Source organism: Laccaria bicolor, genomic scaffold, assembly GCF_000143565.1.
Source record: "Laccaria bicolor S238N-H82 LACBIscaffold_18 genomic scaffold, whole genome shotgun sequence".
Taxonomy (NCBI): domain Eukaryota; kingdom Fungi; phylum Basidiomycota; class Agaricomycetes; order Agaricales; family Hydnangiaceae; genus Laccaria; species Laccaria bicolor.
Window position 1 is genome coordinate 388,020 of NW_001889889.1, and position 12,912 is coordinate 400,931.

The following is a 12,912-nucleotide window of genomic DNA, read 5'->3' on the forward strand; positions in this document are numbered from 1 at the left end:
AGACAAAACAAGCCATTTTCCAAAGCCTCTACAGACCTAACCACTCAGTATTTTTGACTGATTCTTTGATAGGCTCATTCAGGTTGACCAGAGGTATGTTCTGGCTACCTCCCCAGTTAGCGCATATTTTTTTTTTCAGATGCCAAAAATGGCCTCCAGAATAAAAACCTTCTCAAGGCTCCAGCTTTCACTAAAATTAGTCCATACCAAGGGAAGTGTAACACAACTACATAATGTAAAAGAATACACAAATACATTTGAGGTACAATAGATTCTTAGAAAGAACCAGAAAAATGAACCAACCTTCATTCTTTTTGCACTCAACTGTATGCGCCCAGGCTGCACCTTATTTTTTTCCTACACACGTCTTACGATGGCGGTTCATTGAGGACTTTGTCCTGAAGCTACTCCTGCAGCCTCCTGAGCAATGGTGAGGTTTTCTCCAGAAGTGGGAATTGATATGATCTATTCAAAACCATCAGACTCTGTTGCTAAAAAGAAAAAAGAAAAAAAAGAAAGGAATGCAATAGAACTCTGACTCTTTAAATTGTGCCTGGAAGTAAAATTCTGTGAGCACAAATCACACATGAAATGTCCAGGAACCGCATTTTTCCTATGTCTGTTTGCAGCGGATAGCTGTCTTGATGATGCTACCGTCGGTCGAGGATGCTGTTCAGTCTCAGCCTCAGAGTTAATCCCCTGATTCATGGGCATCATCGACGGCTGCGCTCCTGCAAACCCAGTAGGGTTGAATATGTCACTCTCTTGCGTTACTGGAACAGGACATGATATCGCTAAGCTCAGTGGACGAGGGCGTCGTAGAGCAACTGTGTACCTAGTAGTGGGAGAGGATATGTAGGCCAACCACTTTGTTCTGGTGATGCCAACACAGGTTGAGGGCCTGCTTCCGGAGTGCCGACGTTGAACCAGGTGGAGTCAGCAGGGGACATCCATGCCTGTCCTCTTGAGCTCCTGGTATAACTAGTGTTGATAGTACTGCCCTCTGAGAATACTGTTATGGGCGATACTAAGGCCATGAGCAAGGCGTTGTGGAACGATCACGTACCTGATGGTGTCAAGTAGCATGTGCATAGTGCGAGGGGAAGCAGACATAACTCGCAAGAAGCTTCCAGTTGCATGATAGTGCTTGGGGCTTGATGAAGTTAGGGTCATTTATTTTATACCTGTGGCACTGAACTCCTTGTTGTTCAAAGCAGAATATGGCAACCCGTCATAGTTAAAGTGGTGCCCTGAACCCTAAAATTTGACTAACATATAGCCATCACTCACCCCAGTGCTAGTAGTGCGAGCTCCTGGTTGACGGTAGTGCCCTCTGGGAATACTGTGACGGGTGATAGTGATACCAAGAGCCAGCCTCCAGGCATTCCACAATGGTTGCGACACCAAAGAGGTGTCAGATCCACTGCTCGCGTTGGAATACCTCTCAATGACGATCCACTGATCACATTGGAATAACTCCCAATGAGGGTACCGGCGGAATCATTACCTCCCAATGTTCCGATGGCACCCTCATTGGCGACATGATCAATGGATCTGACACCTCTTTGCGGACCATGGTTGGGAAAGGTGGCGTCAAGTGTAATGCCTGGGCTAAAATGGAACACGCCGGAATTGAACACAACACAACCACTGGACTGATATATGTCCTTGACTGTTAGTTAATACACAAACACCTGTTGCTCAGGCGAGGCCGTACATTGGCTGTACCGCTACATCCGTTGGAAGCCCAGGGGATAAATGCCCAAACATTGGCTGCACCGGGCTTCTAACATCTTTGGAACATGCCAGAATTGCACACTTTATCTCAACTTTATCGGATACGGTGTTCACTCCTAATCCCGCGAAGACTTGTCTTGTGTGACCTTGCCCCTCTCGGTGTCATAGCCTTGAACCCCAGTCAAAACCCCGGTGGTTGATCGATGAATGTCGAACCTTGATGCCCATTGAATTGACAAGATCCATGCAAGGATCCATGCGTTTAGGACCTTTACAACTATGGACAAGGGTTTGATAGCGAGATTATGACTTCTCCAGCTGTGAGTTTGGTGGGATGCGTAAGGTCAAAGAGCAAGAAGTGAAAAAACTAGAAAGGCTCCGTCAGATTACCTTGCTTGGCAAGGTCTATTACCACGGTCATAATTATGTAACCCATCCTGCTGGCCCCCAAGGAGGACCCCGGTCAATAGCAGAAATGGTCTGGTCCTGATCTGGACAAAAAAATTGGATTTTTGCAAATCGGCTGGGAGCCAGTCCAGACAGAAAGTGACCAAACATTGAAACTAGCCAGAACCCCAGCCTGGACAGGATTGCTCAGGGCACATACACCCTCAGGCATAGTGTTCGAAAGTCCGGTTAGGTCCGGTTATTGGGTCCGGTTATTGGGTGCCCAGGGGCTCTAACCGAGACCGAGACCGGTTAGCCTTTGTCCCAAAACCTAAAATAACCTAACCGGACCACAACTAACTGGTTACGGTCGGTTATTTGCAGTTACTAACCGGTTAGGACCGAAAAATAAATAATTGGTTATAACAAGGCAAATATGCTCATATGTATCTTGATAGATATTATTCCTGCATATTCTAGCTTTAAAACAAGCCCAAGCACGCTAAAATCGGTGAAGAATTGACATATTTATGCAATTATCCTTGAAAGTCTACACATTTGAGTGATATTTTAGAGATTTGACCGTAACTTAGTCAAATTTTAAGCGTTTTCGACGTTCTCAAGTGCGTTTTGAAGGTGTATAATAGGGCTGGTTATAACCGGTCATAACCGGTTATTTAACGGTTAGTTAACCGCAAAATAACCGGTTATTCCATTTTCAAAATCAACTAACCCTAATATTTTCCGGTTAACTAACCTAACTTTCAAACACTACTCAGGCAGCAATCCGGACAGAAGGTCTCTTAGCTGAGTCGTCAAGCACGCGATATGGCGTGTGCCACTCTTCCCTGAGAATGGGTGTTCGATCCTTGCACTAAACATTTTGTGCACTGTCCTTACTTTTCACGTGTTTTTGTAGTTGTTATGCTCAATAAGCCTGGATAGCCTGTCAGCCATTCCAGGAACCTCATGGACTTTGTAGATAGATCGAGAATACTGATTCTTGTCTGTTGAAGCTCTGGGGGCGTCTCTGGACTCTTTGCGCCTACCTGGGCTGTTTTTTACACCCTGGAATGGCTAGATCTGCAAATCCGGACAAATTTTTGCCGAAAAACCCCCAGATCCACGAACCCGGACAAATTTACAAAATTTGAGGTAGGCCAGGTACAATCTGGACAGAAACTGCGAAATGGTGTCTGGACAAAACCCCCATTTTCGGGATCAGACCGTTTCTGCTATTGACCAGGGTCCTCCCCAAGGTCATATATCCCTTTTATTGACGCCGAAACATTAGAGACTGCTCTAGACTAGTGTTTAAAGGTTCAGTCCATAGGACCGCAAAAAACCGGTGGACTGAACTGAACCGGACCATGGACCGGTCTTTTTTTCGGTTGCAGTTGCCCCAATTTGGGGTTGGTCCGGTTGCCAGTTGCCTCATTTCGAAAATCTTTTAAAACCATTCAAAGACCGGTTTAAATCGGTTGCAACCGGTTAAACGGTCACGTGCGTTACATAGCCTTGTAACCACGTTTATTGCCTTTTATTGGGTTTTTGTTTCATCAAAAACGGTTAAGAATTGAGAAAGATATAACCAAATCCATATTTTACCCGAGTCTCTAGGAGATGTAATTCAGTTTCAGTCATAGCTATGTCAAATGTTCATTAAATCTCTTGAAAATTGGTAGAATGACGGGTATTTATATGCCTTACTATTTTATATAACCCGTTTATTTTTCAGAGTAATAATGGTTGAGATACAAATGGTTTATATTGGTATAATAAATTATACGCAAAAAAACCGGTCTGGATCGGTCTGAACTGGTATCATGGACCGCAAAAGACCGGTCCTAGGTGGTTCGGTTCGGTTCCCTCAATATCTGGGTCGGTCCTGGACCGGTTGCGGTCCACGGTTGCGCGTTTTCGGGGCAAAAAACCGGACTGAACTGAACCTTTAAACACTACTCTAGACTGCTGTCAAACCTAACCATACAAAATTGTCGTACTGGCCCAAGATCATATATCCCTTTTATTGATGCCAAAACATTAGAGACCGCTCTAGACTGCTGCCAAACCCTGTGTTGCAATGTCATTGACTTATATCTGTTTTTTCTGGTGCGGCCAAAATATATTCATGGTCTTTATTGTCAGGATTTCTTATCTTATAAACTCTCGTGTAAATACAGTTGAACAAAAAAAAAGGTATGGCTCTCCTCCTCCATATGTCCAAAATGTAATAATTCTTTTTGATCAAGAAATTGAACCACCCTGCTTGCGTGCACCAAAATCATCTCCGCATCCGCCCTCAACTCACCTTGTTCCTTGCCATACCTCATCAACGTCTTCACTAACATCGCAAAAAAAATCATCCCAAGCACCAACAGCCCAGTGATAGCCACCCGTGGACTCAAAGCCGCCATTGTGGAGGGTGCTGTGAATAGATGCCATTCGTTCAGACAGACTTCACATGCGAGAGGTTAAAAGACGTGACACTCACCACTGGAAATTGATGTTACAGATTCGTTCAGACATTGTCCCAGGTTGTAATTATGCGGACCTTTATGAGTATTAGTATGAGTGTTAATAAGTTGCTGAGAATTCTCACCTCCATCCATCCACATGACCACCTCCCCTTCTTTCACATCTGCATCTAAGCACTCTCTTTTAAATGTCGCAAATACACATTTGAAGTCCTTTATCTCTGCTTTATGAGAAGAGGCATGAACGTGACACAATCACACTGCCAAAGTCAGGTGTGGCAGCGTAGTAGTAATGTTTGCCTGAGGACGCCCATCCCTATTTGCCGCACTGGCAATGCCATTGCACCTTCGTCAAGTGTATATACTCCCATATCAGCCAACGTGCCCATGTTCCAGAGCCACGAGAATGAAAGAGCCACACACAACTACCAATGTCCATATCCGAGATGACGTCATCGTGGAGGATGCAGGGGTATGATAGTGCGCAACGCCAAGTCCAACTCGACCGGATATGCGTACCCCTCTTAAACAGGTTCACAGGCACGCTTTCTTCAGGACCAGTGTGATGCGCTATTCTATAACACAGTATCACTGGATCTTGATAAGTTAACTAAGCAAAACCTTTACCCACTCCCATCTCATTTTATCACTATGCAATCCGATCCATCTCAGTCGTCTTTGTGGGACACAACCACTGCAACTTCATGTCTTACCCCATATACTTGTTCAGAAATCATCACGACATGGCCACTGCCAACATTGCCTTCTCGTGATCGCCAAACAAGATCTACGCTTATTAATGCTGCCACTGGTTTATTGGCAGCAAATCAAGCTTACCTTCTAAACAATCTGAGAACTTGTCGTCTGGGTCTATCTGTCCCAACCGTAATTGATGAAGCAGATCCTGCTTCGTGGACAGTCAGTTTGGTCACAAAGGAGCTACAGAACTATACATTGTCTCAAATCCATATTGCATGAGATGACCTTCTGCATGCAACTCCTCATTCCAGGTCCCAAATGATGGAGGCAATCACGTCATTGTCTATTGAAGAACAGGTACATGTGTGGAAGTCCTTATCCAGTGTTTTACCAGGTAAAAGACGCTCAGACGTTGCTTTTGCTGGACCCTCAAAACACAGAAGGACAAACACCAAACAAGCTAATCAAAGAGAGGTCAGTTTACAAGACCAAGAAATGCAAATTGGGTCTTTGGTTACCGACATTGCACATGAAAACACAGTTGTTGATTGGACTCCAGAGTTCGATAACAGATTTCTCCATCTTTCCTCCAAACAGCAAATGAACGAAGGCATTTCAAATTTCTTGTTGCATACTGGTAACAATGTGTTAGCCTCAGCTGTTTGCGCGTCATGTGCTAGGGAGGTTGGCGCCGCTGAAGTTGTCACATACGACCCCAAAGAAATTCCCTTCCCTCATCATTTGTGTCCTTCTCCTCCCCATCTGGATCACCGTTTGACAGACAGAATGCTCCTTGAATGTGCAGGTATCAACACTGCAGGATTTGCTACTATCTGCAATCAGTGCAATCACAAGTTGTCGCAAAACTCCCTACCTCCTCTGTCCCTTGCAAATAACATGTGGATCAGAGATATCCCATGGGTGTTGAAAGTTCTGAGCCTTCCTGAGCATCTCCTCATTGCAGAATATTACCCAGTGGCCTACATTGTGAAACTGTATCCCAAAGACAAACATGCACATTATTGGAAGTCAGAAATGGCCAGTGGATTGAAAGGAAATGTGTCCACCTACCGCCTTGCCAGCGAAGAAATTCAAGATATGATTCAAGGACCATATATGCCCCCACCTGCTTCTATATTATCATCAATTATTGGGGTGACCTTTGTAGGGCCCAAAAATGTACCTTTGTCCTTGATGCCTGAAATGCTGCATGTTCGACGAAATCGCGTTAGACAGGCCTTGGAATGGTTGAAGGCCAATAATCCCCTTTACCGTGACATGATTATATCAGAAGAACGACTTTCCCAGTTACCAGAGACTGGCATTCCACAAGAGATTATGTCAACTGTGAAGCATTCATCAGATGTTGGTGCATTAGCTCAAGAACAGGATGGTTACATACCAATAGATGAAGAAGATCGTCTTGAGGAAGAGCTTGATATCCTTCAAGGTTCGTGTATATCTTCTCGTTATTATTATAAATAAAACTCACACCTACTCAGATTACGCTTTTGGCATTGCATCAGATGTTGTTACATTTGAAGACAAAAATATAGAAATGGACGTAGCTGGTAAGCTTTCTACAGTCTTTTGACCACTGAGGTGTTGATCATAAAAATTATATAAAAAGAAGACATCCCTGCCTCTGTCATACCGATGCAAGCCACAGGCATGATCAATATTTCTGGGTCTGGTGTCACAGATAGCGACATTGCGTCTCATGCTTTTGCAAATGCATCTGAAGAAGATCAAACCCCTTCATTTCTGATACACAGATCTAGTGCCTTTATCAATGAATATGCACGTAAAGATGAAGCAACAGGTTTGAGGTCAGATGGGGGACCAAGCAATCCTAACCAACTCCTGGGATCCTTTCCCATCCTTTTCCCATATGGTGCTGGCGGATTTGAAGTTTGGCGTAAGGAAACTGTACCCTATGAAGTTCACTCATGCTGGGCACTCCAATATCACAATAAACGCTTTCGATACGATCTTCAATTCATCTTCCAAGTGTTCGGTGTCATGCAGAAAAGAATGGTCTGCCATTCCACAGCATTGCAGATGCAAAGATCTGCATATCGTAACAATGAAGTTGCCATACGAATGTTGAAGCCTGCTGATCTTCTGAAAGTGAGCGCTGAAGAAGCTTGTTGTGTACCTTTCTCAAATCCTTCTGTACAAGCTCTTCGCTCGCAGATAACTGCTGTATGAGCAAACATCCAAGGCACTGATGAGTCTTGCAAAAGCATTAGAACCAAGATTTGGAGTGCAACGGTGGTACTTAACCCACCCAACCTTTGGATAACTATCAATCCGAGTGATACTCAAGACCCCATAGCACAAGTTATGGCAGGCGTCAAGATAGATTTGGATAAGTTTGATTCATTGGTTGGCCCATCTTCAAAGGAACGTAATTCGACAATTGCAAAGGATCCCTATGCATCAGCACGCTTTTTTCATCTAGTCATCCAGGTCATTCTAGAGGAACTGTTTGGATTAACAGCTTCGAAAGGAGCCAAGAAAATACAACGCAAACCTGGTATAGTTGGGGAACTGAAGGCGTACATTGGCTCTGTCGAAGCTCAAGGTCGGGGAAGTCTTCACCTTCATATTATAATGTGGCTAGTTGGGGGCCCTATGGCGGAAGATATGAAGGTACTGTTAACAACTCAAGCATTCAGAGACAGGGTCTGTGACTTTATACGCACGTGCATTAGTGTGGACATCGATGAGCTTGGTGAAGCTGAAATAAAAGCTTTGCCAAAGGAAAAAGGTGTCACTTTTTCACAGCCTTTAGATCCAGCAGAGGATCATTACACTCAGAAGTGCAAATCAAGGGACAAAGCTATCGCTAGAGCCGTTCAGTTTCATTCATGCACTCCAGATACTTGTCTCAGAATGGTAAATAATCGCCAAATCTGTAAAAGGCGAGCGCCCTTTCCTCTTTCCAGCATGGAATGGGTCGAGCCTTCTGGCACTTGGGGGCCAAAACAATACTGCGGAAAACTGAACAATTGGAACAAGTGGATACTACGTGCGTTATGGGCCAACCATGACATCAAGTTGATAACAAATGCACCTGTGACCAAAAATATTATGTGGTACCTTTCAACGTACACCTCAAAAAAACAATCGCGTTCCAAAAATAGTTCTGCAGTGCTAGCCAATCGTCTTGCTTTTCACAACCTACAAGAAAAACACAATCACGACAGCATCAACAGAAATAAAAGGCTGCTGACCCGTTGCGTTAATTCCATTAGCCGCGATCAAGAGTTCAGTGCACCTGAAGTAATCAGCTATATCATGGGATGGGGAGATTGGTATATCTCGCACCACTTCGTTCCCATATTTTGGGATAGCACCACAGCTGCACTGAAAAAGATGTTTCCTGGTTTGAAAAGAAAAACATTAGTCATCATGTCTTCTGTGCACTCTACATTTTTTGACGTTTTGCATATAATAGCCATTGGTCGACAACATTTCCTGACAATGCAATGCAGTTAGATGCAACCCAAGGCCCTGGGACAGAAGCAGTAGAAGAAGTTCTCATACGTTGCCTTATCTTTTGACATTGTCAAAATGCCTAATCCAACATAGGACGATTCTGTAAGAGTTGAGATAATCGATGGCAACTTTACAATACATGATCAGCTCAAAGACTATGCTTTTCATGGGGATGGCCTAGAATCTTACAGCTTCCTTGACTTCTGTCTGGACACCTATGATGGCGAACCACTCAAACCAAAGAACGATAATGATGATGGTGTATGAAGAGGAAGGACTATGCACGACAGGTTTCTGTACAAAGACGGATTGGGTAAAGGGTCGAGATGTAGGGTAATGTGAGCTAAAGGTCATGAAACAATGCCCAAATTTATCGGACGTTGGTTCCCAAGGAGCGACAAAACAGACGAACAAGACTTTTATACGGCAAGTATGTTGCTCCTGTTAAAACCCTGGTGCTTGATATCAGCCAATTTGCTTGGAACACATATTACTTGGGCGGACAGCTTCTCACATTTTATGCTCAGTGCATCCCCACAGACTAAAAATATCCTCACTAACATTCAATATTTTCATGAATGTTCGGACAGGGCGAAAAACCTGATAGATTATTCGATGCAGGGAGGCATTCTCACACAGTGCGAGGTTGATGTACAACAACAAGAACAAGTGGTAGAAGATGAGGAGGAGACAGAACTGACGGAGTGGGATGTCGAACACACCAAAGCTTCTTGTGTATCATCGCATCTCGAGAACTTCTGCATAGATGCCCTAGCAATCGCCGGCACCAGTGGAATTTTTCCAACTTTGCCTGTTGAAACCGTATATCGTCAAGGTGCACAAACGGCAATGATGGATGGATGAACTCACACAGTTTCTTCAATGGGATCAGGAATTGACAGCCATTGTCCGCACTCAAGATGAATGCATGTTACATCAATCGGTACCAAACCATCTTCCAACTCGGCCTGGTCAAAGTGTTTCAAAAGCAGTTCTAAGGGCAGACACTCCAAAAATTTCACCTTCAAAACGGCCCGAACTCGCAATCTTGAACGCAGAACAAAGAAGAGTGCATAACATTGTTGAAGACAACCTTCTTTGCCATCTTGCAGGTCGTAAACCTCCACAATTGCTGATGATCGTCCAAGGTCAAGGAGGCATGGGAAAATCTTTAGTGATTAAAACAATTTCCGACACATTTGCAGAACACAGTGCCAGTAGTGCTTTAGCTAAAACAGCAATGTCGGGTGTCGCAGCCAGCCTCATAGAAGGGCAAACATTGCACTCTTGGGCCGCGCTTGGCATCCGCGCTCCTAGTTCAAGCAATTGGCTATCGAATGCACTACCACTCACTGCCGCTAAACGCAAAAGAAATATACCTGGAGTCATAACTTTGATCATTGACGAATGTTCGATGCTTACCAAAGTAGTCTCAGCTTGCTTGGCCAAAGTTGTGGAGTACATTCGAGGTGCAAATGGCGAAGGTGATGCGACAAAGCCATTTGGAGGATTGAACGTCATTATGTTTGGCGACTTTCATCAATTCCCTCTGGTGTCAAATCCAACTGGTGCTTTGTACCATCCATCAGTGGCCTCAGGTTCACAACCACTTTGTCAAAACATTGGAAAACTGCTGTACGAGCAGTTCCAAACAGTTGTGATTTTGAAAGAGCAGAAAAGAGTCGTTGACAGAGTGTGGAAAGGCGTGTTAGACTGTTTGAGGGAAGGGGAGTGTACTGAAGAAGACTTGAAGGAAGTGCATAAACTCATAATCACTGAAGACAACAATGATAATGAAGAGTTTTCCTCTGAAAAATGGGATAACGCCGTACTGGTCACTTCTCGACATGTGGTTCGAGAAAAGTGGAACAATGCTGCTATTGCTTGTCATTGTGCTCATACCGGTAATCAATTGTATATCTGTCCAGCTGAAGATACGGAAGGTATAGCCCGTACGCCGTTGCCAATCAAAAGACGTGTCCTGGTCGCAGGCATGCAGACAAAACCTTGTGGAAATCTAGCAGATGAAGTTAAAATAGCAGTGGGAATGCGAGTCATGGTCACCCTGAACCTGTCAACCGACAAAGACTTGGCAAACGGCACCAGAGGCACGATTGAGGAAATCATATTGGACCCTCAAGAAAACTACATTGAGCTGGATGAGGACAGCGCCATCCGTTTGTCATACCCTCCGGCTCTGGTTTTGTTCAAACCTGATGTGGAGGTCACCTATCAATTCGACGGTCTGAGAAAAGGCCTTTTACCTATATGTCCATCGGAAAGGGGTTTCACTATTACTGATGCAAAGGGTCATACTTTCCGAGTCCACAGACGGCAGCTAGCCACCACCCCTGCTTATGCATTTACCGACTTCAAATCGCAAGGGCAAACACTTTTTATCCTGTTCATCAACATCGCTGCACCACCTGGGGGGTCACTGTTGAATTTCAATGTGTATGTTGCTTTATCACACGGACGAGGCCGCTCTTCTATAAGGCTTCTCTGAGATTTTGACGACACACTGTTCACAACCCATCCTTCAGAACATCTCCATTTGGAGGACATTCGACTGTGTCGATTGGACGCTGCTACTGCATTGCTATATCCATGAATCATCAAAAAATGAATAATATGTAGAATAAAGAACTTAGTGCTATTCAATGTGCATATATCAATTGAACCACACAACATGCCCTGCAAAACGATGAATTGTCAATGAGCAAATACCAGTCAGATGCCTTGAACACTTACTGCTTTGTTTGGTTCATTTCCAGTTATTTTAGATACTTTTGTAAGGACTTCTTTTATGAGTTTGGTGATATTGCATCATCATAAATTTCACGTTCTATCTATTACTACAGTACTCTTAACTTTGATGCGCGCTGAGGCGAAGTAGAAAGAAAAGCCTGTCGTTGAAGAGTGAGTGGCTTTATATAGCACTTGAAGTTTAGGGCCAGCTGGAATGACACCTTTCAGCCGGCCCTAAATAGCGAGCACTATATATACCAGCTGGCATTGATGTGTTCCCGTTTCTGCTTCCTTACTTCCTTGTTTCCTCATATGTTTCTGGGTAGACTCTAATTATGTAGTAGTGTAATTAGAATTTAGAAGTAATGATTTGACGCACCGAACTTCAATCATCGACATCAAGGGATGCCTCTCCTAAACAACGGCATCCTCTTTGTCAAAACTTGGTCAAAACTAAGTGCCTAAAGCACACAAGTCATTCACATTGATAATGTCTGAGACTCACTCCCCAAAAAAAAGACAGGTAGAAGTGAGTCGAATTACATTATATACATCGTGAACATTAACTCACTCATAGAACGCAGCTGGCATCGACCTTCATAGATTTAGAAGCTGTAGTCGACGTGGAAGAAGACGACAATGATCCTGACGAAGAAATGCTCCTGAGTGAATTTGCACCTCAGTTGACGATACTTATACCCCCTATAGATGATCTTATTGACAATGAGGAGCCGGACAACAACGAAACTGGAGCACAATGGAACTTGTTGCGTGAATTCGATTCACGAGGAGGAGATATCGATGCTGGATGGCAGAGTTTCATGGAACGCGCTCACATTCGATCAGTTGATGACAAAAGTCACAGCCTTCCTGATTATCAAGGCCCAAGGACTGATGACTATCGTCTTTACGAAATAACTTGTCCAGTAGGATTGGCTTGTAACATATCTGTTGATTTATTAACTAATCAGCCGCTGCAGATTGGGAAAGAAGAAACCACCATTTTCCAAATCCTTCAAGCATTTGTGAATTGGAGCACAGTGTCTCCTCCTGTGAGATCAGCCATTGCTCACAATTGCCATCCTGGATGAATTTTCATTGAAGCTGCCTCTTTCAATGCAGCCAATGCCGTGGCTCGGCAATTCGACGTTCTCAAGAAAAGCGACGTGAGGGTTTTGCCTCATGAAGAAGCTCACCTGTGTCTATCAAGCGAAATCTGATTTACACCATCCCCTGATTCCTGGATTAGAATCCGAAAGGGTCGATATCGAGGGGACATCGCTTACATTCGCCACGTCAATTCTAGGTCACTGCATATTGATGTGTTAGTCGTGCCTTGCGTTAACTATGATCAAGGCTG

The 12,912-nt window shown here is 44.1% G+C and overlaps 4 protein-coding genes across 4 annotated transcripts; 2 read left to right on the forward strand and 2 right to left on the reverse strand.

The window, feature by feature from the left end:
* Positions 1-800: 800 nt before the first annotated feature.
* Positions 801-1,139, reverse strand: LACBIDRAFT_300048 (uncharacterized protein; the record flags this gene model as incomplete). The annotated part of the gene is made up of 2 exons (XM_001882877.1): positions 801-1,012; positions 1,067-1,139. 2 exons carry the CDS (start codon positions 1,137-1,139, stop codon positions 801-803), a joined length of 285 nt encoding a protein of 94 aa, XP_001882912.1.
* Positions 1,140-2,200: 1,061 nt separating this feature from the next.
* Positions 2,201-2,356, reverse strand: LACBIDRAFT_300049 (uncharacterized protein; the record flags this gene model as incomplete). Its single annotated transcript, XM_001882878.1, has 1 exon — positions 2,201-2,356. The coding sequence occupies one exon, from the start codon at positions 2,354-2,356 to the stop codon at positions 2,201-2,203; it is 156 nt and encodes a 51-aa protein (XP_001882913.1).
* Positions 2,357-9,164: 6,808 nt separating this feature from the next.
* LACBIDRAFT_300051 (uncharacterized protein) lies at positions 9,165-9,668 on the forward strand (the record flags this gene model as incomplete). The annotated part of the gene is made up of 1 exon (XM_001882757.1): positions 9,165-9,668. One exon carries the CDS (start codon positions 9,165-9,167, stop codon positions 9,666-9,668), a length of 504 nt encoding a protein of 167 aa, XP_001882792.1.
* A 2,374-nt stretch (positions 9,669-12,042) lies between these two features.
* Positions 12,043-12,643, forward strand: LACBIDRAFT_300053 (uncharacterized protein; the record flags this gene model as incomplete). Its single annotated transcript, XM_001882758.1, has 3 exons — positions 12,043-12,081; positions 12,137-12,478; positions 12,533-12,643. 3 exons carry the CDS (start codon positions 12,043-12,045, stop codon positions 12,641-12,643), a joined length of 492 nt encoding a protein of 163 aa, XP_001882793.1.
* Between the last annotated feature and the right edge of the window lie 269 nt (positions 12,644-12,912).